The sequence below is a fragment of the Helianthus annuus genome, chromosome 7 (assembly GCF_002127325.2).
Source record: "Helianthus annuus cultivar XRQ/B chromosome 7, HanXRQr2.0-SUNRISE, whole genome shotgun sequence".
Lineage (NCBI taxonomy): Eukaryota > Viridiplantae > Streptophyta > Magnoliopsida > Asterales > Asteraceae > Helianthus > Helianthus annuus.
Genome location: NC_035439.2, coordinates 68,432,993 through 68,459,351, shown reverse-complemented (window position 1 = coordinate 68,459,351; position 26,359 = coordinate 68,432,993). Strand labels below are relative to the sequence as shown.

At 35.7% G+C, this 26,359-nt stretch overlaps 1 protein-coding gene and 1 long non-coding RNA gene across 2 annotated transcripts; both read left to right on the top strand.

The window, feature by feature from the left end:
- Positions 1-7,773: 7,773 nt before the first annotated feature.
- On the top strand, positions 7,774-10,978 carry LOC110889311. Its single transcript, XR_002563530.2, has 3 exons — positions 7,774-8,436; positions 9,071-9,153; positions 9,454-10,978. It is a non-coding gene; the product is annotated as an uncharacterized LOC110889311 (long non-coding RNA).
- A 12,587-nt stretch (positions 10,979-23,565) lies between these two features.
- LOC110887612 lies at positions 23,566-24,840 on the top strand. The gene has a single exon (XM_022135189.1). The coding sequence runs from the start codon at positions 23,566-23,568 to the stop codon at positions 24,838-24,840; it is 1,275 nt and encodes a 424-aa protein (XP_021990881.1).
- The last annotated feature ends 1,519 nt before the right edge of the window (positions 24,841-26,359 follow it).

Here is a 26,359-nt window from a genome sequence, read left to right as displayed (position 1 = left end):
GATTATTCACCATTTTTATGATTCTTTCTATTTCTTCCCTGAGAGCATCTGATGACCAGTCTTTGAACTGAGTTCTAGTTACCCTGTATGGTTTGTGCTTCATAATGTGTTCAATATAATCATCCTTCAATTCCTTGTCAAGCTCATCATTAATTGGCCTCTCAGACATGGATTTACATAGGTCCTTAGCAAAGTCTTCAAGCTTTTTGACCTTGCTAAGCTCATGTGATAATTAGCCCTGATATTTCCTGTCATCCATCCCTTTGCACTCTTCTTTAGCTATTAGCTCAGCCTGTCTTGCCTTTAATTTCAGATAATCATCTAAGTTTTGAGGCTGTCTATAGCCATAAAGAGATGGGAATGATTTTTTTGATGGATCCTCTATTGTGAAGAATGACTCAATTTCACCATTAACAGTGAGCACCTCTAGAGGATATTGAGCGGCCAGGGGAATGACTGATGGTAGTGTAGCAATTAGAGGGGATGAAGTGGGTTTTCTATGTGGAAATGATGAGGATGGCATGGTTTGAATGGGGGCAAATGATAAGGGTATTGGTGATTTAATCTCCTCATCATCTTCTTGTACAACAAAAGTTTTTCTCTTGCATATATAACTGATTTTTGGTGATGGTGGTCGTTTAGGTGGTGAAGGTGGATGTGTAGGAAATCTTTGTGGTGTTGGAGGTGGTTGGGTTGATGGTGGTGTAATGAAAATGATCATGGCAAAGGATAGGCTAACATCTGCTGAAACAACTGGTGTCTCAGCAGCTGTTTGGCTAACATCTGCTGATACATTTGTTGCATCAGCATCTGTTGGGTGAATGGGTGATGATGGCGGTGAAGCTTTCTTTTGCTTCTTTTGTGGTGGTTGTTGTGGAGAAGGTTTGGTTTTGGGTGTAGCAGAGGATACAACTTTTGTAGGAGTAGCAGTGGTTTAAGGAAGGGTGGCAATTGGTGGTCTGACTTTTCTTGTAGACTTTCTTTTGTTTGAAGTACCAATATTTTCCTTTTTCCTCTATTGTGCCTGTTCTTTTATCCAATTTGAAGCTTTGCTTTCCTTTGTATCTTGCTTCTTCTGTTTTTCTAAAGCTATCTCTTTAGCTTTCTTGTTTAGGGTCTCATCAATCCCTTTTCCCTTTCCAGCTTCTGAAGCTTTTGAAGAAGATTGTTGTTGAGCAGACTCCGGCTTTTGTTGCACCTTTGGTTTTGCTTTTGAATCAGACTGCAACTTTCTCAGTGTATCTTTCTCCCCCCCTTTGGCATCATCGTTATCAGCTGGAATGATTAGTGTAGGGGCAGAGCCAGTAAATTTGAGCAAAATTCCTTAATGCCCTTAATGTCTACTTGTGTATCTTTATACCTAGCATCAACCATAATTCTTATAAGTTCCATATGAGTGTTGTGACTAATTCCAGCCAAACTCCATTGAGCTTGAAGGATGGATTGCACTAAATTCCAAAGCTCATTAGCAATTTGCTGAGTACTAGGTTGACTTTTAGAAAACTCCATCATCTACTTCATCATTTCTTTCATTTTAGCAACATATGTTTCAATGGTAGTCATTCTATTCGTCAAATCTTTATATCTTAATTCATCACCTAATTTAATAGGATCATCTGAATTACCACCTGTGGTGGTTGTATTTGTTTTGATAATAGGAGAAGACTCCCAATCATCAGAAACAAATACCCTTTTTTTCTTGGTTCTAGGGACTTCCCACTGGAACAGAGGTTACAGTTGTAGCCTCAATATTGGTTGCGTTCAAGGGCGTCTTAAGTATGAAACCACTGTCCAACTGTAAATCTATGGATTTAACATTTGCAATGGTTGCTCCACTTGAACTACCACCAAGAGTTTCATGAAACTCAAGGGGTGTAACCTCCTCAACTGTTTGTGGGATAGCAAATTGAATTGGTTCAGACACAGTCATTTGTTGGGTTATCCTCTCACTAATGTGTGAGTGAGAGGGACTGTTTTGGGTCTGAATTTCAATTGCTTCAAACAGAGGTATTATTGTTGGTGGAATTTGGGGAGAGAGTTGTGGTGTAGAAAGTGACATTACCCTGGGAGAGGGGCTTTTAAGCATATTTTCAAATGAAAGGTATGCTTCATGATGTAGTGTCCCTGTGCTTACAACATGGTCCTTTTGTGAGGATACATGAGGAGTTTGGATGGGTTGAGATCTTTCCAACTACTGTGAGGAAGTAGCAGCAGTGGTTTCAAGTGACATTTGTGTTGTCACTGGGTTAGCCTCTGGGATCTCATCTTCCAGAGGACCCATTTTGTTTTGTTTGGTTTTGGTTAGCTTTTTGGATTGGATAAGTTTCTTTTTGGGTTTGGCTGACGTGGGTTTCACAACACCAGTTGTGGTGTTATGATCACCAGGAGCAGTGGGCTCAGCAACAAAGGTTTGAGTAACAGATGTGGACTTATCTAAAATAGGCTCATCCCCTTTGCTTGTGAGTTTATTTTTGCTTTGCCAAGATACTAAGAAATTGCCTAGAAATTGACACCTTCATGATATGGACTTCCTTGTGGTGTTACAACCAGCAAAATCACTATCTGAATAACCTGAAAGCTTGATATTCCCATTTCACGGAGGCTATCCATGATAATGGGCTTAGAAATTTCTTCCTCAGTGTAGATCCCAACATCCACACCAAACTGAGCCATAGAGATTCTATACCAATCACCCCCACACCTGAAATGGATCGCAACGACCTCCAAGTTGAATTCATAAACTGATTGAAGCTCAGTTTCTATAAAGACACGTAGAGGTCCTGTCACTATATTGTCATAACTCTCCCTTTGGCCAACTGTTTCCAATGTGTTGTAGCACACTTGTCTTGGAGGTTCCTCATGTCGTGCATTTAGTCTTTCCATGCGGGCTTCGCATGCTCCATGTGCAGCTTTGAACCTCAACTACTTGTGGGCATTCATTTGCCTGTAAAAAGGGAACATATAAACAGTTAGGTGCAGCAAAAATTGCAAAAAACAGAAATATTGGGGTCTTCACACGACCTCGTGTTTCAGAGGCACGGCCCCGTGTCTACAGAGTTTCGAAGGGCACAACCCCGTTCCTAGGAAGCATGGCCCCATGTGAACCTATTGTTTGCACAAAAATTTGAGACTTTTGAGTCGGCTTTGAAAAGTTCAATGTCCCCCATGTGTGGTTTTCCCTGAAAAACAAACCTTAAGTGTCAATTTCAAGTAAACAACCTGTTTAACCCCTTAATTTTTAGATTTTTCGGTTATGGACAAGGATTTTCATAAATTACTTGAAATCTTCTGTATTTTCCACAATGGTTTGATGTTTTACTCTTCAAAACACTTCTATAGTCTACTAGTAACAAGATCTAAGAAATAATTTCGGATTAACACAGGTCAAGTTCAAGAACACTAATTTTTTCTCCAAATCTTGATGTTAATCTACATGCAAAACAATAATCTAACTTAGATAGATGTTAGGAACATACCTCATTGGTAGATTATGGAAGTAAATCGTCAAAAAGTTACGGGAGCGGGCAGGGAACCGGTGGGTGCAGAGAAATGGTTCGTGTGAGTTATGAGAAAGAAACGAATGAAAACAACGGTTTTATCCTCTCTACAGGTAGGCATGGCCCCATGCCTGGTGGGCACGACCCCGTGTCTTACGTGAAAATTATTATTTTTTGAGAATAAAGTATGGTCGTTTCTCTGTCCACTTGGTACCTTGGATCATTTTACCTGGCTCGTAGACTTTTTGGCATGGTCTTCCAAAATGTACCTACAAGATGGATTGTTATAACATAATAATAAAAGAAATATATACAAGTAGTTTTTGTTACCAAATCACTTATCTATCTCTTGTAACGTTATTTCTGTTTTTCATCCTCATGGAATCCTTCATAAAATTTAAGCCTTTGTCGATTGACTTTGAATGGTTCTCCATTTGAAGGCTTAATTTCTAGGGCCCCATGTAGACCTTGGGGATGGTGAAAGGTCCAGACCATCTAGACGTGAGTTTCCCAAGGAAAAGTCGTAGCCTAGATTTAAAGAGGAGCATTTGGTCTCATTCTCTGAATTCCTTTGGTCCGCTTATATATTGTCAAGAAATTTGTTTGAGTATGCTTGATTTTGTAGCTCATCTAACTTATTTAACTGGTGCGGACGATCTTTTCCTGAAGTCTCTTGAACCAAGTTAACATTTTTTAGTGCCCAGTACGCCATGTGTTCAATTTCTACTGGGATGTGGTAGTTTTTTCCATAGACAAACTTATATGGGCTGGTGCCTATTGCTGTTCTGCTCGAAATGCCCACAAAGCATCGTCTAGTTTGTCTGCCCATTCTTTTTGGTTTTGACCCACAGTTTTTCTAAGATCCTTTTTAAACCTCGATTGGCACTTCGGCTTTACCGTTGGTTTGGGGATTATAAGCAGTTGAGAGTCGGTGAGATACCCCGTATCGTGCTAGAGCTTTTTCCATTTGCAAATTGCAAAAATGGGTTCCTCTATCATTAATGAGGGCTTTTGGAGTGCCAAAATGGGAGAATAACTTTTTTAAGAATTTTACTACCACTCTTCCATCATTAGTAGGAAGAGCTTCGGCCTTAGGCCATTTAGAAACAAGGATGTATTTGTTTCCTCTCGATGGTGGAAATGGTCCCATAAAATCCAAACCCCGAACATCAAAAATTTCCCAAATGAAAATGCTATTTTGTGGCATTTCGTTTCTTGCTGAGATGTTGCATGCCTGTTGACATGTGTCACATGTTTTGACTAAGGTAAAGGCATCTTTGTGTATCGTAGGCCAGTAGAATCCTGCATCATACACCTTTCGTGCGGTGTTGGCTGCTCCATGGTCTCCTCTAACGCGGTTTTGACTAAGGTAAAAGTTCTTATATTTCTTTTCGTTGAAATTCTGACTTCTGCATATAATAAGTTGACTTTCGCATTTCTACTTCCTCTAATAGTCATCATACCATGAGAATTTCTTTCATAGTAGCAAATATTGATCTATTTCATTTCTTGGTAAATCCACACGTTACACATGCACTATTTGTTGCACATGTGGTTCGTTTGAGTTATGAAAACCATTGGAGGGCTTCATTCCAAATTTGTTGTTTTATCAAAAGTTCAAATCTCATTTTGCTATACTTGATCTTTGCATTGTAAACCGCGTTTCTACAAAGCAATGACTCTTTAATATCGAATCAATGAATTTCTTGAAAAACTCGATTTTCTTTTAAAAGGTATACAAGGTTTCTGTTATAATCATGTCCGAACTTCCTTATTAAAGCTTGTTTTATTCAAACCAATTGAATTTGCTCGCAATACGTATTTAAATTCAAAGTCCCATATGATATTTTCAGGCCGTCATATTTGAAATAATCCCAACAAGCACTTTGATTCTCTTGAACTATAACATGCTTGTTTGGTCTTCGACTTCATTAAATCGTTTCTTTTATCACGATCATCTTGTGGTGACGTTTTCACAAAATCTGAAGTTTGCACTAATATCAGATTTAATTATTTAATTATTTATTTATATTGAATCCGCTTGGATTTATTCTATAAAAGCAATCTTAACACAATCGTGTGCTAAGATAATGATACACAAATTTATTTCAGTGTATCTCTTAATAGTTCTTACAACATCTATCGAGCCTTTCGTGATATTTATTGCTTTATTATCATTAATCAATAAACATTATAAATATAAATTTTATTGATTATATATGGAAACTTATACAAGTAATTACGTTATTTACAATATAGTATTCCTATACTTAAAATTCTTGTTAAACCAGTAAAGGATTTATATTTTTACGTATAAAATTATCTTTGAGGTATACTCTCATTTAAGTTTTTTTTTAAGTTATCTATTATTAATAATTTTATTATTAGTAATAATATATTAATAATAGTAGTATTAGTATTATTTTAGACACTAGAGTTATTATCAGGGGCATGTATTGAATAGCCTAGCCTTAGTTAGGCATGGATTGGCCACCTATGCTTAAACAAGGCAGCACTAACCAATATCCAACCATGATAATAACTATTTAATGTATATAAATTAAGTCATCATACTTATTTAGTAAATTTTAATTATAAATATACCTTGTACTGTAAAGAGAAAACATATTCTCATAAAACAATAACAAGAATTAGAGGGACGAATAAAATTATATAAAATTGTGTATCACATGTTTTGTGCTAACTATGTACCATAACCCTCTGGCAAGAAAATAACCAGAAAAGAATAATATAGTAGTCATCAACTACGTTGGGTTAGGAGAACATTGTAATATATAGAGAATAGTCCCCGTTTTCACCTAATTACAACATTTGTAAATACATTCATAACATTATATGATTTTAAAATGAAAATAAGTAATCACATAGAATCGATCTATTAAGTATTATATATTTACAAAATATTTTACAAATATTTTTGTAAAAAAAATAAAAAAATAAAAAAAATAAAAAAATAATATATTTTTACGCCTTTTAACTTCAATATGGTATTTTGTAAAATATATTACATAGTAAATATAAGTTATTTTCCATAATATAGTAAAATATTAAAATATTTTATTTAAAAGTAGTGACCCTTTTACATATAGTAAAAACGCGTAACAAATAATATATATTACATTTGCTTTAGTACTATAATTTAATGGTTGGTCATGCCAAAACAACTTGTTCTTATTATATTTCCATCTCTAGAACATAGTATGAAAAATATAGTCACTAATAATGTACTATCACATTGTTTCATAATTAAAACAACTTGAAAACTCTAAACAAAGATATACTAACTCTATTGTCTTTTGGTGTATCTTTGCAATTCACTTATCTCAGCACATTGATTTTTCATACTTCAATATTTGACAAATCATTTTTCATGCTTTCATTTCATTTGAACCTATCAATTCTAAACCTTCCTTAGTTGCCAATCAAAATAAGCTTTCTTTTGACAAAGAATTTTTATTGATTCTAAAAGTCCTTCACATTCATTTCAAATATCTATTGGTTTGAACCTAGTCATTTTAGAAATTATATCATTCCATCTCATTTTGTTTGTCATCGATTTCTTGAACTAATTCAATTGAACCATTGAATCCTACTTATTATACAACTTGTATTCACAAAATTAGATATTTTGATTATGTGCCATCTACCTAAATATTGTTTTTATTAACTAAAATACGACATAAGTCTAAAAGAAATATCGTAACCCAAATCTCGAGGACGAGATTTAAAACAAGGTGGGGAGAATGTAACGTTCCTATTTTTTATATAAGAATTATGAGTTTGGTTAAATTTATTAACCACTAGTAACTAGTAACTAGTTTATTTTTAATATAAATATTTAACCCAAATAGTTTTAAACATTATTTTTGATTGAAATGTTATATTAATTAATTGGCTTGTATATGAGTGCCCTTTCTAATAAAATAAAAGTCTATAAAAATTTATACTATTAGACAGGTAACTTACGGGTAGTTTGACTGTAAGAAATATGAAGCACCTAAACGGGCCTAGTAACCGTATACTAATTAAAAATATAAAAATATATTGTATTTTGAACCTACTCTGTTTTTAATGAAACTTGGTTCGAAATGTAGACAAAAATATTCTCGTTCTAATAACGTAATTATTATTTTATAAAATGTCGTATTTTAGAAGTTATACGCACCAAATAAGTGACGCTGTTAAATTAATTATAACAATAAAATATTAAATCTAATTCATATTCATATATGATAATAGGGAAACTGAATGAACAGTGCCAAAGATCTGCTGGCATCTGTTCATTCAGCCACATATGAAGGGATGGGTGGTTCTCTTGTGGCATTTGATGTGTGTGCCACGTAGAGGGGCTTGCTTCCCCTGATTTCCAACCTCCTGAGACCTGAAAGAGAGAGATCAGAGAAGATATGCGACATAGCAGACAGAGAGGCAGGGTAGGGTGCTTCCACGTCTCCGGCGGCAGCGACGGTGGTTAAACCGTCAAAATGGGTGAGAACATGTTTCTCAAAAAGACCTTAGTGGCATCAGATGAAACAACGAGGGTGATACAAAGGTAAAGAAAGACAGAGATGGGAAGAGAAGAAAGAGCGAGAAAGAGAGATCCGGAGTCAGCGAGTCTCCGGCGACTGGCCCCCGGTGCATGCTCGCCTCCCACCCACAGAACGAAAGATGTAGAAATCCTCGAAGGTGTCGGAACGGGCCGTAGCAGACCGACAAAGAGGCCGATGGTTGGGTTTAGCAGATGAACGATGGTGGTGGTGCAAGACTAGGTCAGCGACGGCTTAGGGTTTCCATGTACAGTCGACAAACAAGCAACAGTGAGACGCATCTCCCGTCCTCTTGCAGAACGGGCCAGATCTGATGAGGTACAGGTGACCGGTGGCGGTGAAATGTGTCGGCTAGGGTTTCTAAGATTCCGGTGAGTTCACTTTTTTATTGGGTCGTGCTCTTTTCCTTTTTTGGAACATGATTTTTACAGAGAAAGCTAGGATCTCTTGCTTTTTTTTCCTCTGCCCTAGGGGATTTGCGATATGAACAACTTTGACCCAACACTTTAAAGTCCAAGTAGATCTCCTATCCCTGCTAAACTTTGGTACTCAATTGTCACTAGAAGAATGTTGCTGTTTTGTAACATTTTTTCCATAACTAACTGATAGTCATTTTCTAGCTTGAAATTTCTTTAGTTGTTTAGGATTTGTAAATGAAAGTGGCCCATTTTATTGTCATAAGTCGTTATAGCTAAAATTATTTTGTTAAAAAAATAAAATGTACGTTTGTAGGGGAAGGGAATAGCTCTGTTCCATCTACATATGTGTACCCCACGGCTCCCGGCGTATAGACGTTGACAGGAGTGGTCGAAATTGGCTGGTCAAATAATTTATAGCTATTCAGATTTCTAATTTAAATTCCATAATGCGAGACTGTAGTATCTAGATCTTAGAAGTGAAACTGAGATTTTATTCCTTTTGTTACTTGATACCAAGCTATTTATCTTTTATGTCCATTGGATATGTTGTAGTTAGGATTTAACTAATTTTCCCTTTTATTTTAAGTGGCTGATGGAGGATAGCAACAAGAAGGCTGAAATTGATTTGCATGAATCGAATGCTTCGTACGAACGCCGAAAGGAAGTAAGGTGGTCGCTTTTAAATGTGCTTTCTCATATAGAGTTTTAGAACTGAAAGATTTATAAAAAAAGTCAACTTAAATGTATCATTACTCACTTCGTAGCTTTATAAGAATGTATATGTCAAGCTTTTTACTCGCACATTCAAGTTCACCTTATTTAAATTTGTTTTCTCGTATAGAGTCTTAGAACGGAAAGATCCATTAAAAACAATCAACTAAAAATGTATCATTACTCACTTTCATAGTTTAATTTTAATCCCTCCAATAATCTATAGCTAACGCAATGTTATCAAATTTATTCTCACAGGCCTCCAAATACATCTAGCAGGGCGTTAGAGGTTCTTGATCGGGCTCCAAAGAAGTTGACTTATTTGCAGCTGATTAGAAACCAAATTCTTTCTTTATAAGTTGTAACAAGGTAGTAAAGCAACAATTTTTTTTTACCTTCGCGTTATAATGGTTGAACGTAAATTATGTTTAACCTATAAAAACTTTCTGAGGGCCAAATTGTTGAGAAAAGACTCGAGTGTTTGTACCATGGCTGGAAGTCTGAGGGTGAGGGAAAATATACCATGGAATGGCCAACTGTGGTAGCTCTTATTTTGCGGGAATTTCATATATGTCTTTCATGCAATTTAGTAATGAGCCGACTTTGGAATGCGAAAAGTGATCGATATTGAGGTTTTGCTTTTCCTGATTGTGAATAGTCAATACTCTGTGTATTGGAATTTGTATTGTTACGATCTTTTGGTTAAATTGATGCAGGTTATTTTTTTGTTTTGTCTTTGCTGAATTTTATTATGATTTACAAGCATTGAATTTCTTCTTTTTCATAGGAAAGCTGGAAGAGTTCACAGTGCTAAGATCGAGAGTGACAATTACCTTATGCGAGCAAAGCTACAAGACACCAGGTAAAAAAACTCTTGCCACCTTCCAAAATTTCAGATACTTAGAGAATAAGTTGTATTACTTAAATAAGTATCCCCATCAGAGCTGATGTACATTAGAACGTTGATTGTTTGGATGATGACACACGAATTAAAAACTGAGTTCGTTTAAGTGGTTAAACCTTATAAATTTATATAGAAATAGAACAGGTCTGGTCAATCCAATGAATTAAGGAAGCTTTTTTTTAAATAAAGAAGTATCTGACAATCAAACGGGTTAAAGATGCATCTTTACAAATATAGTCTCACTAATATGATGCGTTATAGCTTCGCAACAAACACTAGAAGACCCTTGCCAAACTAGGGATGAGGTGTACCGAAAAGGCTCGGTACGGTTTGGTACTGATACTGATACTGGTACGATACTGGTTTGGCACCGGGTACCATTCGCTCATCCCTAGGCCAAACTACTCACACACAGGAAAGGACGATTCAACTCATAACAAAGGTTTCGCAAAGAAATCGAACAACCTTCGAAACATTGCACCAGCTTGACAAATGAAAGGTACTCACATTTTGTTGCTGAACATTTTAATACTTTAGCTGATTCATATCTTCCATTTCAATATGACACTTCTATTGTTGTTAAACATTTTGTCACAATCTTTAAAGTTGTAAACTAATGTATTTGTATCAATTTGATCTAGCAGGCATTTACAACGTTCATTTTACATCTTGCATTCACCTTTTAACATTTGTACAGTAGATTTTTCTGAGTTTGCGTTTGTGTGCCTATACTGCTACAAGTCGAAGAATTTCCGTTACAATGAGCCGAATCAATTCCTACCTAACAATTGTCTTCCCTTGATGTAAATCAAATGTTGTATTTTTTTATTATATCACAATTTTATTTACTTATTTTTTATCAGTAGGTTATTACAACTATATAACGAGTGTTTGTACCATAACGAAACAAATTGATACCGACCAAATTACCATCGTTTACCCCTGTCGTGTTACGCAGTGAATTCCGGAGCAACGCGCCGGCTTGATACCACTAGTTTATTTTTAAAAATAGTAAACCTCATGCATAAGTGTGTGTATGCATGATTCATAACGAAATAATAAAATATAATATATCAACTTCATATAAGTTACTGTACGTGGACAAATAATAATAATATAAATTTAATATTTCAAATAGTAATGAAGTTATGGATAGGTGTCTCAAACCTTCAATACGTGTCTTAATTACTATGCACTACGTATTCCTAAATTGCGTACATTCAAAGCTAGAAGCAGTATAAATAAGAGTAGTGCATCTCATCGAAAGTTTGTTCAGTCCTTTTCTTTTCTTTTTACATATGTCGCCTACTCTCTCAAAAATATATATATATATATATATATATATATATATATATATATATATATATATATTTGTCCCTTATACTAATAATAAGGTTCTGCCCGTTTTAAGTATTTTAACTCCCGATCACCGCTACCCTTTCCGATTGATCTAAGCCTCATAACATATGTCAGGGCTCTGCCCGACTAAGTTGTGTGGATTCTATCTCGGGATTTCGGGACAAGGTTGAATTAGGGGTACTATACTTACCACGAGTGCATTATATATTTTTTATAACTCAGAAGTTATACCCAAAATTTATACCAAGAGATTTTCTAGTAGAACCCTAAAGTTACAAAGTGGGTCCATTCTCTTTTCTCACCATTTTATTTCCTTTTTGTGATTTATTCAAAACTATTATTTATTATTCTATTTTGTAAACAACTCTCATTAAAAGTCATATCTATTATTATATTTTGCCCAATAGGAAACCCTAGTTGAAACACCCAACTAATCCTGCACAACTCCTAAAAATTTTCATAACAATCAGAATCACGATCAGGGCCCCTAAAACTCAAGGGGGGTAAACCCTAGCTGATAATTATCTTCATAATTCGCTGTAAAATGTGAATTTAGTCGTACAATCAACTCAGCCAAGCTACCCCTAAACGTGTCCACCCTAGGCTAGAAAATAGACCCGTCGCATCACGCGACGGGTGCACATGTTCCTGTCGCGACACGCGAGGGGGTCGATTTTCCAGCTATAAATAGTAGGTTGTGGGACTTGAATTTCTGCATTGGAGCGATGTTAGAATTCAATTCGTACGCCGAGTTATAGTCCGTTAACTACCAAACCCACACAATCACGAAATGCTGCCACGATACAGGGTATTAACTCGATCGCTGCTACGATTCAATATCCGATCGACTGAAACTATCCGACAGGATGTTTAAGTGTTATCCTTTGTCATTAATCGTGATTCCGACAGGATGTTTGAGTGCCGCCCAAACTCGGGGTAGACTCTGTCATTCGTTGTGAATCTGATGGATGTTTAAGTGATTACACTTTGTCATTCGTTGTGAGGGTTTTAATCTCGTGAGTTATCGTAAAAGCTGTAATAGTTACTTACCTAGTTCGTGTGCACTAGGTTACAAGGCTAATCAATAGGCTAAAGCTCTGCCTGTATAAATCTGCAATATATCAAGGCAGGCTTATCTGTAGACTAAACTTTGCTCGTATGAATCTGCATGCTTATACTGTGAGTCATTCTCTTTTTATCAACTGTTTTACAATACTCCAAATTATTTTCAGAATTATAATTACAGTGATTAAGTTTATGTAATCACCAAATTACAGCCGGTATGTGGGGTATTGTGCACATTACTACTGTTGTTATCACTTTAGGTGAGCGAACCTAATTAGTGATAATCGTCACCATTGGGGCAGCCAATGGGGGATATGACCACAGTCACCGAAATAAGTCGAGTGACAAATACTATGGGTAGTTGGTTTGATATCAGAAACATTGTAATCTCTCTTAATACTATGAATTATAACAAATGTGTCGTTTTCAGCAAAATGAATGATTCACTCAGTATTTCCCGCTGACAAAACCTTTTTAAAACGCGTTTCAGGTAATTACAGTAAATTGGAGTAAGGATTGGATCTGGCACTGAAGGACTTCGAGAGATGACTTATTTTATTAATTAAATCAAATTAAGAAATATTGTTTTTATTAAAAGCTACCTTTGTAAAAATGAAATTTATTCCATCTATTTAAATAAAATCCGGTGTTTTCTAAACTCTGATATTTTTCCTAACTCACGGTCCTGATGAAATTTCCGCTGCAATATATAAAAAAAATAATCACCGGTACCACTGGACTGCTCACGGCACCTGATTCCGTCCAGGGTGGGTCGGGGGTCGTGACAGTAAAGGTGGTATCAGAGCCACTACTTTAAGCCTATAAGTGTTGTGATAATAATACTTAAGCTTAAATAAAAGAGTTAGGATATTGCTATTAACAGGTAGCACATCTGATAGCATTTAGACTTGAACATAAGAAAAGATGCCTTAGTATAAGCTAAGCCACTTATTTAAAGCAATTAGGTGATGTAATAATATCTAAGTTTAAACGGAGAATTAGGAACTTAATATTATCTGATAGCACTAAGGACGATATTTAGACTTGAACTTAAGAATTTTGCCTTAATATAAGCTTCAAGATAAATTACTTATATAAGTATAAAGTAATGAATATTGATATACCATAAGAATGGTAATTAGAATATTGCAAGATATGATAAATAAGCAATAACACTTAATTGCTATTAATCCTAGCTTATTTGATATTGCTTGGTCTAGAATAAAGATATGTTATGGAAATACAAATTTCCTTGATTTTGGACAAAAGTCCTAATAAAAGAGGCACTTTTAAAACCTTGAAAAGATACCATTTATGGGAAATCGAAAATTTTCTCCGGCAAGACTGGGTATGGTGTAGCAGACTCTCCAGCTTGTCTGGATATACTAAGATTACCTCTCCGGTGTGAACCGGATAAGACGGGGTATATAGTATGTCAAACAAGTGACAAGATTTTCCTAAATAATATCATGACCTAATATCTGACTTGTTTTTGGAAATATGAATCTGTTAAATACATTGACCTTATAAAGGGTATGTATATTATAGCATGTGAAATATATGATTATATAGATATGTATATCTATAAGAAATTCCAAAAGTCAATTAAGAATAAAGCACAAGCAGATGTGTCAATAATAAATCTAAATTCTTTTTCAGGAATCTCTTTTCCGATATCAAACATTATTTCGTTTGATCATTTGTCTCGTAGCTCGTGTGACAAAATAAACAATGGAAACCCTTTAAGTTGAAACATCATCCAAAAATACAAGAATTACCAATGTGTTATCATAAACTATTAACGCAAGTAAGAAACCTGTAAAGTTGTGCTAGTGCACAAGAAAACACATGAAACTTAAAATTGTACGTCCACAAGACGTCAAAGTATATCACACACGACTTCCAAGGCAAGACCTTTGGAAAATATAATTGGGCACGACAACACCAATGCTAATTCCGTCAGTAGAAGAACTAAAAAGTAGCACTTTGCCCTGTGATCCTATAAACAACATGAATCTCGCTAAGGTATGTTGGAACAAAATTTTTACAACCATCGGTGCACAGTCTAAATCAGAGTCATAATTATTATCCCTGCAAAAGGAGTCACATACACCTTTGCAAATTCCCCTATTTCATTTTATTTGACATTCCTTGGTAATGTCATTTAACAACGATTATCACACAAAATTCCAGATAAAAGTTCTTATATTTCTTTTCGTTGAAATTCTGACTTCTGCATATAATAAGTTGACTTTCGCATTTCTACTTCCTCTAATAGTCATCATACCATGAGAATTTCTTTCATAGTAGCAAATATTGATCTATTTCATTTCTTGGTAAATCCACACGTTACACATGCACTATTTGTTGCACATGTTGTTCGTTTGAGTTATGAAAACCATTGGAGGGCTTCATTCCAAATTTGTTGTTTTATCAAAAGTTCAAATCTCATTTTGCTATACTTGATCTTTGCATTGTAAACCGCGTTTCTACAAAGCAATGACTCTTTAATATCGAATCAATGAATTTCTTGAAAAACTCGATTTTCTTTTAAAACGTATACATGGTTTCTGTTATAATCATGTCCGAACTTCCTTATTAAAACTTGTTTTATTCAAACCAATTGAATTTGCTCGCAATACGTATTTAAATTCAAAGTCCCATATGATATTTTCAGGCCGTCATATTTGAAATAATCCCAACAAGCACTTTGATTCTCTTGAACTATAACATGCTTGTTTGGTGTTCGACTTCATTAAATCGTTTCTTTGATCACGATCATCTTGTGGTGACGTTTTCACAAAATCTGAAGTTTGCACTAATATCGGATTTAATTATTTATTTATTTATTTATATTAAATCTGCTTAGATTTATTCTATAAAAGCAATCTTAACACAATCGTGTGCTAAGATAATGATACACAAATTTATTTTAGTGTATCTCTTAATAGTTCTTACAACATCAATCGAGCCTTTCGTGATATTTATTGCTTTATTATCATTAATCAATAAACATTATAAATATAAATTTTATTGATTATATATGGAAACTTATACAAGTAATTACGTTATTTACAATATAGTATTCCTATACTTAAAATTCTTGTTAAACCAGTAAAGGATTTATATTTTTACGTATAAAATTATGTTTGAGGTATACTCTCATTTAAGTTTTTGTTTAAATTATCTATTATTAATAATTTTATTATTAGTAATAATATATTAATAATAGTAGTATTAGTATTATTTTAGATACTAGAGTTATTATCAGGGGCATGTATTGAATAGCCTAGCCTTAGTTAGGCATGGACTGACCACCTATGCTTAAACAAGGCAGCACTAACCAATATCCAACCATGATAATAACTATTTAATATATATAAATTAAGTCATCATACTTATTTAGTAAATTTTAATTATAAATATACCTTGTACTGTAAAGAGAAAACATATTCTCATAAAACAATAACAAGAATTAGAGGGACGAATAAAATTATATAAAATTGTGTATCACATGTTTTGTGCTAACTATGTACCATAACCCTCTGGCAAGAAAATAACCATATAAGAATAATATAGTAGTCATCAACTACGTTGGGTTAGGAGAACATTGTAATATATTGAGAATAGTCCCCGTTTTCACCTAATTACAACATTTTTAAATACATTCATAACATTATATGATTTCAAAATGAAAATAAGTAATCACATAGAATCGATCAATTAAGTATTATATATTTACAAAATATTATACAAATATTTTTATAAAAAAAATAAAAAAACAAAAAAAATAAAAAAATAATATATTTTTACGCCTTTTAACTTCATTACGGTATTTTGTAAAAATATATTACATAGTAAATATAAGTTATTTTCCATAATATAGTAAAATACTAAAATATTTTATTCAAAAGTAGTGACCCTTTTACATATAGTAAAAACGCGTAACAAATAATATATATTACATTTGCTTTAGTACTATAATATGATGGTTGGTCAGCCCAAAACAACTTGTTCTTATTATATTTCCATCTCTAGGACATAGTATGAAAAATATAGTCACTAATAATGTACTATCACATTGTTTCATAATTAAAACAACTTGAAAACTCTAAACAAAGATACACTAACTCTATTGTCTTTTGGTGTATCTTTGCAATTCACTTATCTCAGCACATTGATTTTTCATACTTCAATATTTGACAAATCATTTTTCATGCTTTCATTTCATTTGAACCTATCAATTCTAAACCTTCCTCAGTTGCCAATCAAAATAAGCTTTCTTTTGACAAAGAATTTTTATTGATTCTAAAAGTCCTTCACATTCATTTGAAATATCTATTGTTTGAACCTAGTCATTTTAGAAATTATATCATTCCATCTCATTTTGTTTGTCATCGATTTCTTGAACTAATTCAGTTGAACCATTGAATCCTACTTATTATACAACTTGTATTCACAAAATTAGATATTTTGATTATGTGCCATCTACCTAAATATTGTTTTTATTAACTAAAATACGACATAAGTCTAAAAGAAATATCGTAACCCAAATCTCGAGGACGAGATTTAAAACAAGGTGGGGAGAATGTAACATTCCTATTTTTATATAAGAATTATGAGTTTGGTTAAATTTATTAACCACTAGTAACTAGTAACTAGTAACTAGTTTATTTTTAATATAAATATTCAACCCAAATAGTTTTAAACATTATTTTTGGTTGAAATATTATATTAATTAATTGGCTTGTATATGAGTGCCCTTTCTAATAAAATAAAAGTCTATAAAAATTTATACTATTAGACAGGTAACTTACGGGTAGGTTGACTGTAAGAAATATGAAGTACCTAAACGGGTCTAGTAACCGTATACAAATTAAAAATATAAAAATATATTGTATTTTGAACCTACTCTGTTTTTAATGAAACTTGGTTCAAAATGTAGACAAAAATATTCTCGTTCTAATAACGTAATTATTATTTTATAAAACGTCGTATTTAAGAAGTTATACGCACCAAATAAGTGAAGCTGTTAAATTAATTATAACAATAAAATATTAAATCTAAATTCAATTTTAAAAATAGTAAACCTCATGCATAAGTGTGTGTATGCATGATTCACAACGAAATAATAAAATATAATATATCAACTTCATAAGTTACTGTACGTGGACAAATAATAATAATATAAATTTAATATTCCAAATAGTAATGAAGTTATGGATAGGTGTCTCAAACCTTCAATACGTGTCTCAATTGCTATGCACTATGTATTCCTAAATTGCGTACATTCAAATCTAGAAGTAGTATAAATAAGAGTAGTGCATCTCATCGAAAGTTTGTTCAGTCCTTTTCTTTTCTTTTTACATATGTCGCCTACTCTCTCAAAAATATATATATATTTTTCCCTTATATTAATAATAAGGTTCTGCCCATTTTAAGTATTTTAACTCTCGATCACCGCTACCCTTTCCGATTGATCTAAGCCTCATAACATATGTCAGGGCTCTGCCCGACTAAGTTGTTGGGATTCTATCTCGGGACTTCGGAACAAGGTTGAATAGAGGTACTATACTTACCACGAGTGCATTATATATTTTTAATAACTCAGAAGTTACACCCAAAATTTATACCAAGAGATTTTCTAGTAGAACCCTAAAGTTACAAAGTGGGTCCATTCTCTTTTCTCACCATTTTATTTCCTTTTTGTGATTTATTCAAAACTATTATTTATTATTCTATTTTGTAAACAACTCTCATCAAAAGTCATATCTATTATTATATTTTGCCCAATAGGAAACCCTAGTTGAGACACCCAAGTAATCCTGCACAACTCCTAAAAATTTTCATAACAATCGGAATCAGGATCAGGGTTAAAACTCAAGGGGGGTAAACCCTAGCTGATAATTATCTTCATAATTCGCTGTAAAATGTGAATTTATTCGTACAATCAACTCAGCCAAGCTACCCCTAAACGTGTCCACCCTAGGCTAGAAAATAGACCCGTCGCACCACGCGACAGGTGCACATGTTCCTGTCACGACACGCGAGGGGGTCGATTTTCCAGCTATAAATAGTAGGTTGTGGGACTTGAATTTCTGCATTGGAGCGACGTTAGAATTCAATTCGTACGCCGAGTTATAGTCCGTTTACTACCAAACCACACAATCACGAAATGCTGCCACGATACAGGGTATTAACTCGATCGCTGCTACGATTCAATATCCGATCGACTGAAACTATCCGACAGGATGTTTAAGTGTTATCCTTTGTCATTAATCGTGATTCCGACAGGATGTTTGAGTGCCGCCCAAACTCGGGGTAGACTCTGTCATTCGTTGTGAATCCGATGGATGTTTAAGTGATTACACTTTGTCATTCGTTGTGAGGGTTTTAATCTCGTGAGTTATCGTAAAAGCTGTATTAGTTACTTACCTAGTTCGTGTGCACTAGGTTACAAGGCTAATTAATAGGCTAAAGCTCTGCCTGTATAAATCTGCAATATATCAAGGCTTATCTGTAGACTAAATTTTGCTCGTATGAATCTGCATGCTTATACTGTGAGTCATTCTCTTTTTATCAACTGTTTTACAATACTCCAAATTATTTTCAGAATTATAATTACAGTGATTAAGTTTATGTAATTACCAAATTACAGCCGGTATGTGGGGTATTGTGCACATTACTACTGTTGTTATCACTTTAGGTGAGCGAACCTAATTAGTGATAATCGTCACCATTGGGGCAGCCAATGGGGGATATGACCACAGTCACTGAAATAAGTCGAGTGACAAATACTGTGGGTAGTTGGTTTGATATCAGAAACATTGTAATCTCTCTTAATACTGTGAATTATAACAAATGTGTCGTTTTCAGCAAAATGAATGATTCACTCAGTATTTCCCGCTGACAAAACCTTTTTAAAACGCGTTTCAGGTAATTACAGTAAATTGGAGTAAGGATTGGATCCGGCACTGAAGGACTTCGAGAAGTGGCTTATTTTATTAATTAAATCAAATTAAGAAATATTGTTTTTATTAAAAGCTACCTTTGTAAAAATGGAATTGATTCCATCTATTTAAATAAAATGCTGTGTTTTCTAAACTCTGATATTTTTCCTAACTGACGGTCCTGATGAAATTTCCGCTGCAATATTTAAAAAAAAAATAATCACCGGTACCACTGGACTGCTCACGGCACCTGATTCCGTCCAGGGTGAGTCGGCGGTCGTGACAAGTTTTGGAGAGCAGACGATAGGAACATAATTTATCAAATGCGAATACTACAGCTAGCAACTCTTTTTCGGTAGTTATGTAATTTTTGTGAGCGTCCATTATGAGTCTCACTAGCGTAGTATATGGGATGGAAATGTGTTTCCTTTCTTTGTCCCAGAACTGCTCCAACTGCAAAATCGTTGGCATCACACATGATCTCAAAAGGTTTCCAACTGTCGTGCAATCCTTGTCAAAGGTGAATTGGGCATCTTTTTCAAGTAGCTTGGTTAGAGGTCGAGAGATTTTGGAAAAGTATTTGATAAATCACCTATAGAATCTGGCATGTCCTAGGAAGCTTTGTATGGCTCAAAGTAATGATGGAGGAGGTAGTGGGGAAATATTATCGATTTTTGCACGAGCAACTTCCATACCTGCGCTGGAGATTTTGTGACCGAGTACTATCCCCTCTATGACCATAAAATGGCACTTTTCCCAATTAAGGTCGAGGTTAGTCTCCTCACATCTAGCTAGCATTCGTTCAAGGTTATCAAGATATTGGTCGAATGAATCACTGAAGATAGAGAAGTCGTCAATGAAAACTGATGTGAGGGTATTTAATCATGTTTTAAAGTGTTTAATTATGAGGTTTTACATGATTATGTGTATGAAAACGGGTTACTTTGAGTTGGTTTTGATTTGCATGTACTCGGAGCATAACGGATGGCTTTTGGAGCTTGACGGAAGGTTTTCGGGAAGCATTATGGAGTATTGGAAGCATACACACAAGTTGGAAGGCCAAAATATGAAAAATGGGAAGTTTGGTAGCAATCGGCGCCACTAGGCGCTGATTTCAGCGCACCACAGAAGCAAAGTACCATTTGGCGCAGTAGGCGCTTTTTTGGCGCACTGGGCGCTGAACCCAGATCTGACTTGCGAGTTTCTTGTTTTTCCACCATATTTAAGCACAAACATTCCCCAAACGAAATTATCATTAACCCTAGCCGTTTTCCACTTCCCAAGGACGAATTTTGGAGTTCACAACCTCAACCCAATCATCAATCATGCAATTCCTCATCAAGATTGAAGATCAAATCAAGAACATGAGCGGCTAAACCACCCGTGATCATCTCCGGGACTAGGATTTGTGTTAGGAACCAGGTTGACTTAGTTTTACAAACTTTTGGATTGAGATTTGACTAATCATTCGGTTAGTTTATCTTTATTGTTTATTTGTTTTTGATTAAACATTGTTGGATTATCATTTGCATACTTGTTCATCAGTTATTTGGTTTTGTCGTCAACAATTGGGATTAAATTCTAAGTTGTCATTGTCTTCAACTTTTAACCATTGAACTTGTCCATGTTTATGAAATCTAGGATTGGTAATTATCTAGGTTACTATTCAGTTGCATCAATCTTTCGGTTTCGATCGTGGATCATTGCAATTAAATATATTATCTGTTAATTATTTATCAAAACAAGTAGTTAGCAAATCATGTCTATGTGATTTCCAATTGGTAGTAATTAGGTTACCCGTGTTTCTACACAACTCGAAAACCCGGAGATTGGTCCCTCTTCTTACAACTGTTTACAATATTAATTTATATTTGTTTTCATAGTTATTTTCAAAACTGAAAAAAGCAATTAGTTTAGACATAGATGATAGCTAAAACAATGAGCTTCTGTACTTTCCACTGATTCCCCGTGGATTAGACACCCTACTTACCCTTTACTAGTAAAAGGTGAATAGGACACTTTTAACTTTATTTTTGACCGACCTTACGACATTGATCAAAATGACGCTGTTGCCGGGGAATCGGTGCGCTTAGTTTAGTTAGTTGTTTTTATTAAAAAATTCAAAAAACCTAAAAATTAGAAAACCCAAAATTCCAAAAATATTTCCTTTTGTTTGTCTTTTATTTCTTTAGTTCAATATTACGCTCGGTTTCTTGTTTGTCTGTGTGCAGGTGATTCTCGTGTTGCATGCATACCCGGTTTTCAAAGAAATTATCACCGTTATTGTTTGATCTAGAAATAGAAAAGACTGCTCGACAGAATCTCGTTCTTCTACGTTCAGCAGTGAAAGCTAAAGCTCAGTCGTCAACAGTTGCTCAAGACATTGAACAGGCAGCTCACGAGATGGCTGACCAAGAGCCACAACACCAAGCTCCATAGAACGAACTAATCCCACCCATTCCAGATCCACCAATCCCTCAAAACCAAAACCAAAATCAACCGAATAATCAAAACCAAAATCAACCACCACCACAACCTTTTCCACAATTCAACCCAGGCCCATAAAACCAACATGGGAATCTAAACCTCCGACATGGGGGGATCATTCGTCACAACCAACCACAACATCAACATGGGTATGATGTGGGTTTCGAACACAGAGAAGGCAGTATGCACACTTGGGAATCTGGTTGGGAAGAAGATGATTATCAGAATCAGTATGATGGGATATATGCTGACTACAGATATGATGAAGGGTATAATGTGAATCAGGGCTATCCGACACAACAACAGGTCAATCAAAGAAATCACATCCCGCACCCGATTCTACAAAATCTAACTCAACATGGAGTTCCGCAATTCAGTGCGGGGAATCAAAGAGCTAATAATCTGGTTGGAGGCGATCAGATACAGTTTGTGGATGGTGTACCACAAGTCGTTCAAGGGGCACCAATTCAAGGTGTTGAAGGTCATTGTCGACCCGTTGTAGTACCCAACTCATCAGCCATAGTTACACCGGTGGGAAACAATAATAGACCTTTCGAGGTGAGGCCTCAATACTTAAGCCATTTGCCAGAATTCTATGGAAAAAGAACCGAAGAACCTTACTTGCAGATAGCAAGTTTTGATTCAATTTGCCAAACTATAGGAGCTTCGGGTTTTACAAAGGATGAAGTTAAGTTGATGCTGTTTCAGTTCACCTTGAAAGACAAAGCACGCCAATGGTTCGCGACATTACCTCCAGGTAGTATCTATACTTGGCAAGAGATGCAGCAGGTATTCTTGAAAGAATACTACACCATGAATAGAACCAGTGATGCTCGGGATGCAATTAGATCACTCCAGCAACATTCAGGGGAAGCGTTCCATGAGGCATTCACAAGGCTAAAGGAGTTTCTTAGGAAATGCCCCCACCATGGCATTCAGACGTGGGAACTAATCAAAGCATTCTACGATGGGCTACTTCCTGATGATGTGAGAGATCTCATAGCCATCAGTAATGGTACATTTCTCACCAATACAGAAGCTGCAGATTGGGCATAATTGGAAAGACAGAGTACCACTTCAAAAAGACAGGCACAGTCTAGCAGGAGAGCAAGATCAACATCATCGAGAGCAATTGATTATGAAGCTGAAGAACGGGTTGAGAAATTGAAACAACAGAATTTGCTATTAGAGCGACAGGTCGCTCAGATGAAGTTGGGAAAGGGAGCTGAAGTTAGGGCAGCTAATGCGTTCGCAGTATGTACAGATTGTGGTGAGTTAGGACACCGGGTTGGAGAGTGTATCGCAAGGATGGGTCTGAATGAAGAGGTGGATCAAGTATTCGACGAACGAAAACAATATGATATGAAATCAAATACATATCATCCAGGTTTGCGAAACCACCCCAATTTTAGTTATGGTAATTCTGCTAATCAAATGAACCCTAATTTTCAGGTACCCATGCAAGGAGGCCAACAGTATCAGAGTCGTCAAGGTAATTACTCTCAAGGAAATTACCAAAATCAGGGCCCATATAATCAAGGTAATCAGCAAGGGAACTTCTCAAGTGCTAGCAGTTGAACGAGTGACAAAAAATTGGATGCTATTATGAAGTTTATGAAGGATATCCAGAAAGATAATGAAGTCCGGGACAAAACGTCTGAAGCAATGCAGAAGCAGTTGGGGCAGTTAGCAGAGGATCTAGCCCAGCTGAGAAGAGATCCAGGTAAGTTGCCAAGTACTACCACAGTGAATCCAGTACATCAGTCATCTAGCTCGAAAAATGGAAGAAATGTGCACATCAACGCGGTAAGTATTCTTCCGACTTCTGAAATTGGTAGTGTCACAATTACTCCACCATCACAATTAGTTGAGGAGGTGGTGGAGGATGTTGGTAATAGATTGGATTCGCAACATGATCGGGACCCACCAAGGGATGAGAGGTGGGAAAGTTTTAAACAAGCTAAAATTAATCTACCCTTACTCGATGTGATTAAAGATAGTCCCGATCATGTGGAGTGTTTGATAGAGTTAAGTACCCAAAAACGACTTCACAAGTTTCCTAAAAAACTTGATTTGACTTCAAATGTGAATGCCGTTTTGTTAGGTACCCTTCCCCCCAAACTCCAAGATCCAGGAGCACCCATTATTTCCGTACAAGTGGGTGAATTTAAAATAGAGAGGGCACTGTTGGATCTTGGAGCGTGTGTTAGCATCCTACCAGGGAGTCTGTATGACCAATATGATTTTGGTCCATTACAAAAGGTTAACACCACCGTGGTGTTGGCTGATCAAACTCCCATGTGTCCGAGGGGAATTGTAAGGGATGTAATTGTGAAGGTAGAAGAGTGTTACTACCCAGTTGACTTCTTAGTGCTTGATTGTACCATAAGTTCAAAGAACACGCACCCTCCAGTCATTCTGGGTAGACCGTTCTTAGCGACTGCTCATGCGATTATCAATTGTGTTGATGGAACAGTAAGTATGAAGCTTGGTGACCGTGAATTACGGTTAAATGTGTTTTCAGATGCCACTAATCCTCCCATTTCAGGTGAACGCTCAAAAGTTGAAAATGGTGATGAAAATGTCTCTCCTGCAAAGGAGATTCAAACCAAACAGGAGTGTTTATTGGTTGACAGGTTTGAAGTGGCAGGAAGCGAAGCAGTAAGGAAAAAGGAAAGTGTGGCGCATGAGGAGTGTAAAACAGACAAAGGGAAGCTACGAGGGAAGAAGAAGACAAAGAAGCCGCCTGAGTGTGATAATGCAAAACGGAGGTTAAAGTTATTTGGTCCAATGTGGAAAACAATGGACGACTTACCGGAGCACTGGCGGAGTACATACGTAGAGGCCATGGGACACAAACATCCCACTCGACCACCATAAGGGTATATCAGGTACGGTCTGGCTGAAGACCTATAAACTTAGCGCTCTCGGGAGGCTGCCCGAGGATGTAGAGTAGTGTATATTTGTTTTGTTTTATTTTGCGTGAGTATTGTTGCAGGTTACCAGGTTATTAATCTATACGGATGCAATGGTCCAAGTGTGGGGATGTTTGGTGAAGTCCCGATACGTTCTAGATGCAGTTGCGGACAATGCATGGATCAGAGTTCAGTCAGAACTGTCCATACTCAATCTCCATTTGGACGAGGATGATCTGAACACTAATTGTAGAGATTGACCTGAGGACGTGTGGACACGGCCGCGAATGGAATGCTATACGGTCGTGGTGGACATGACGCATGAGGATTCTACACGTTAAACTAGGGGAGTCTGTTCCACTCTTATTATTGTTTTTTTATTCATGTTTATGTGTTAGGGAATGTGTTATGTTCTGTGTGTTAGGAATGGTCGCTCATGAGGTTTGTTAGTTGGTATTCCCAGGTTTTGTTTTAAAAGCACTATACATTTGGGACAATGTCTCCCAAGTGTGGGGATATGGGAAACCCGGGAAGGGAAAGGTTTGGGACAGAGTTTGAAAGAGGTTGAAAACGATGAAAATAGAGAAATAACTGAAAATTGTGAAAATTTAAAAAGATTTCATCGCCTTAAGTGAACTAAATGGATACGAAAACCGAACGTTTCAATCACTAATGGGTTCCTTGCCGGTAGTAAACTAACATAGTCCCTTGTCATGGTCGTTCCTTTAAGTTTCATGAGAGTAGGTCCAACAGGTGTTTTAAGGAAAAAAGAATTGAAAAGAAATGTCTATTTAGGGGTAACATGCTTTAGACTGCATATGCTACATGTCGGCAGCCTTTTTACCCTTCTTTGGTGAGAATTTTGAGCCTGTAAAATGATAGAATGATTTACATTATGATTTTATTTGATGAGAGCAGGCCACATGTTATTCTGTGTTAGAACTTGTATAATTTGATTCATGCTGAGACTATGGTTTGATACGCGCACGTAAATGATAAAGGCATTAGGATATCCCTTACACCAGTTATGTTTGTTTCATGTCTACCGAACCATTACCCTTAGTAGCCCTGTTGAGCCTAGTTACCTTTTCGTTTGTCCACCTAATGTGAATTGTTTGATACCGACCGCGAACGACAAATTATGAACAACTGAAAAAAAAGAGAAAACAAAGAAAAGAAAAAAATATAGAAAATGGAAAAAAGAGCAAAACTAGAAGTTTTATGAATATCGTTTATGTTCTTGGGTAGAAACCAACCCAAAAGTTTGTTATGTTTACAAATAAAGTTGTCACGGTTTGGTTGTTTGTTTGTTCGCCACATAAAACTATAAAGATAAGCCAAAGATCTTCCTACCCTTAGCCTAAGCCTAAAACCGAAAGTCCTTTTGATGCGTGCGTGTTATATGATATAGTGGAGGTATGATTGTCATACAAGCCTATGATTACAGGATTTCATGTTTGGTTTTGAGTGATATAAATACTAGC